Here is a 2,881-nt window from a genome sequence, read left to right as displayed (position 1 = left end):
CAATTACTAAAACCCGATTAATATTAAATGTGACTAAAACCTAATCAGTACCATCTCAATGATACTTATTATAATCTAGAAAAAAAAAACTTTATTGGAATCCTGAAAGTTTTTTTAAAATATATCTTAACTTACTAATTCAAAACATTAAATGGAGAATTATGAAAAATGAAGAGCTGAAGTTTTTGTTTTTATTATTTGGTATATGCATTGCATCTATCACCATCCTAATTGAAATTCATCTAACTACTTGCAAAATTTAATATCAACCTACATAAAATAGCATAATAAAATTCATACACAGGGAATAAATATAGAGTGCAAGTAGGGCCAATTATAAAGTTGTTGACAAGCTAATGATTAGTAGTAACAAATTTTCACCATTTAATGGAAATTACATTGATAACGATTATCTTAGAAAACATTCTAACAGACACACATTCTCTCTTTCTTTTCTTGGATTTAAACATACAAATAATAGTACTATATAACACACACTTCCCAGAAAATTAACTGGTAATTAATTAACAATCTCATTTTCATAAGGGATTGTGACTATAACATTGAGGTGCGAAGGATCGCCCAACTTATCATAAGACGGAATCGCAATAGTCTGCACAGCTCCATTTTCCGTACCAATCCAATAAGATACCATTGCTGGTTTACTCCCTTCTCTAAAAGAAACGTCATTTATCCTCATATAGTCATTCAAATACGATGTTTTTAATATAATAACTCCATCATTTTCCGTATCAGATTTTCCAATCTCTTCTTTCTTCCAATTCTGAGCCCTCATTACCTTTGGAGATTCTTTCACCAGAAGAGCAAATTCAGACGAAGTCTTATTATTACCAGCCCCAAGTTGTTTCTCTGTTTTCTCAAGGCAAACCAACGCAACATTCTCTTTCGAATCAACCATTTCAGAAGTACTGCTGATTTTATAAATCACAGTTTGGTTTAATCTCTCTCTAGTTGTAGACGGAAACAAGGAATTTAGATTTACGCTAGGTGCCTTGAGTTTTGGGAGGTAAAACGTGGGGAGTTTTTTAGTTTCCGACACGATATCTCTATGAATCCTTGCCCATTTTTGAAGGAAATTATCAATTATTAACACATCCGCGAACAGAAGGCTGCAACTTATCCCAATTGAGTATCCGCCGCATTGGAAGTTAGTCACCTGCGAGTAATACTAAAATTAGAAAAACTACGAAAAGAAGAACCAAACAGACACGAAATTAGACTAACCTGAACATAAAAGAGTGGAGAAAACTGAGGAATTAGTTCATCAATGTCCTTCCAGAAAACAAGCTGAGATTCAGCCATTTCAACATCCTCCAAAGCAAGGAAATCTAGCAAAGTAATAGGAATGGTAGCTTCAAAAAGCCTGGCACCACTGTCATTAGAGACAATCTCGAGATCACCATGCCCATCTTCACCTCTTCTTAGACGACCACTGAGCAGAGGCTCATCTTTGAGAGCTCTGCCTAAAGACTCCTTAATCCAGCCAGCGACATGCCATCCTGAATCGTCATCAGCATCAGCTTCCTTATCACAGAAGAGGATAATGTTGACAGCAGCCTTGAAAATGGAAGAACCAATTGAGTCTTCGGATGAAACTTTCAAAATCTGTCTGGGATGAGTCACTTTGTAGGGTGGAACTGTTTGCATAGCCTCTATTTGGGACTTTGGGACAACATTGACATTTGCCATCTTTCTTTCTTTCTTATGTTTTGTTTTCTTGGATATTTGAGTTGTAAATTGTGAAGATGGAAGGACATCTTGTATGGTATTTATAGTGGCTGTTTTTTTGTTGGATTTAGTTAATAAAATGTGAAATGACAATTAGTACAGTACTATGTTTTCAATTAATTAGAACATTTCATTTTCATTTCATTATGAAATGGATTTCAATGAGTTTGTTTGTTTGGGAGATGGCAGATGAGGCAACCAGAGAGGGCCTCAGATATTTATGTTTTTGAAGAAAATATATAGGTGTCATTTTCAAATCATGAAAATATATGTAATATCTTTATAGGACAAAAGGAGTACCTAGTATTATACATTCAATTATCCTTCTTAGGAAATATAATTATGACCCCCTAGCCGTTGGATATAAATTAAAACATTGAGAAGACAACAATAAGAATAATGGATGAGTTTTTCTAAATCTATTTAAAAAACACTTTAGCAATTGATTATGTTATTTTCCCTTGTTACTACCAAAAAAAAAAAAAAATCAGAATATTTATCTTGGGGTACTTTTTAAATTTCAATGATTTTTTTTATAGGTTATCTAATTTTTCAGCTCATCAGACACCTCTCTCAATTTTAGTGACTTATTGACTAATCAAAGAAGAGTATATCGTCCAAATCAATATAATAATACTGTCAATTTCTGATACGATAATACAATTTACAGAGATAATCTACTTGACACGTTTATTATTATTTTTCATCATTTATATCATATATAATCACGTACAAATACAATACTCATTTTAGTAGCCTTTTATTAACATATCGAATAAATGTGGTTTCTGGAGAAATTTCCCAGGTGGCTTCTAAACCAGGTGATCTAATATAGATATTAATATTTTTTGAGGTATGTTAACATATATTAGTAACGAAAAGTACAAATCTTCTAATATTTCATAGGATAAAGAATAATATTAAATATTGTGGTTTAATATTTTTTTTTCAAACGCATCCTGTGATTTAAAAATTTAGAAATAGAAGTTTATGGTTTGTGCAGTTTGTAGATTCAGACATTTTATCGTGACTATTTATCCTAGAATTAAAAATGTCCAACTTTGCAAATTACTCCAAATAAGTTTTGAATTTGTAAATTAATAAAACTATAAGTATTTTTTAGGCTTAACAC

At 31.8% G+C, this 2,881-nt stretch overlaps 1 protein-coding gene across 1 annotated transcript; it reads right to left on the bottom strand.

The window, feature by feature from the left end:
- Positions 1-369: 369 nt before the first annotated feature.
- Positions 370-1,745, bottom strand: LOC136209558 (anthranilate N-benzoyltransferase protein 1-like). The gene is made up of 2 exons (XM_066001055.1): positions 1,246-1,745; positions 370-1,177 (listed from the first exon to the last, which is right to left on the bottom strand). The coding sequence occupies exons 1-2, from the start codon at positions 1,708-1,710 to the stop codon at positions 521-523; spliced, it is 1,122 nt and encodes a 373-aa protein (XP_065857127.1). The 5' UTR covers positions 1,711-1,745; the 3' UTR covers positions 370-520.
- Between the last annotated feature and the right edge of the window lie 1,136 nt (positions 1,746-2,881).

The sequence above is a fragment of the Euphorbia lathyris genome, chromosome 1, assembly GCF_963576675.1.
Source record: "Euphorbia lathyris chromosome 1, ddEupLath1.1, whole genome shotgun sequence".
Classification (NCBI taxonomy): Eukaryota; Viridiplantae; Streptophyta; class Magnoliopsida; order Malpighiales; family Euphorbiaceae; genus Euphorbia; species Euphorbia lathyris.
Note: the sequence above shows the minus strand (reverse complement) of the source record. Positions and strands in the feature narration are given on the sequence as shown.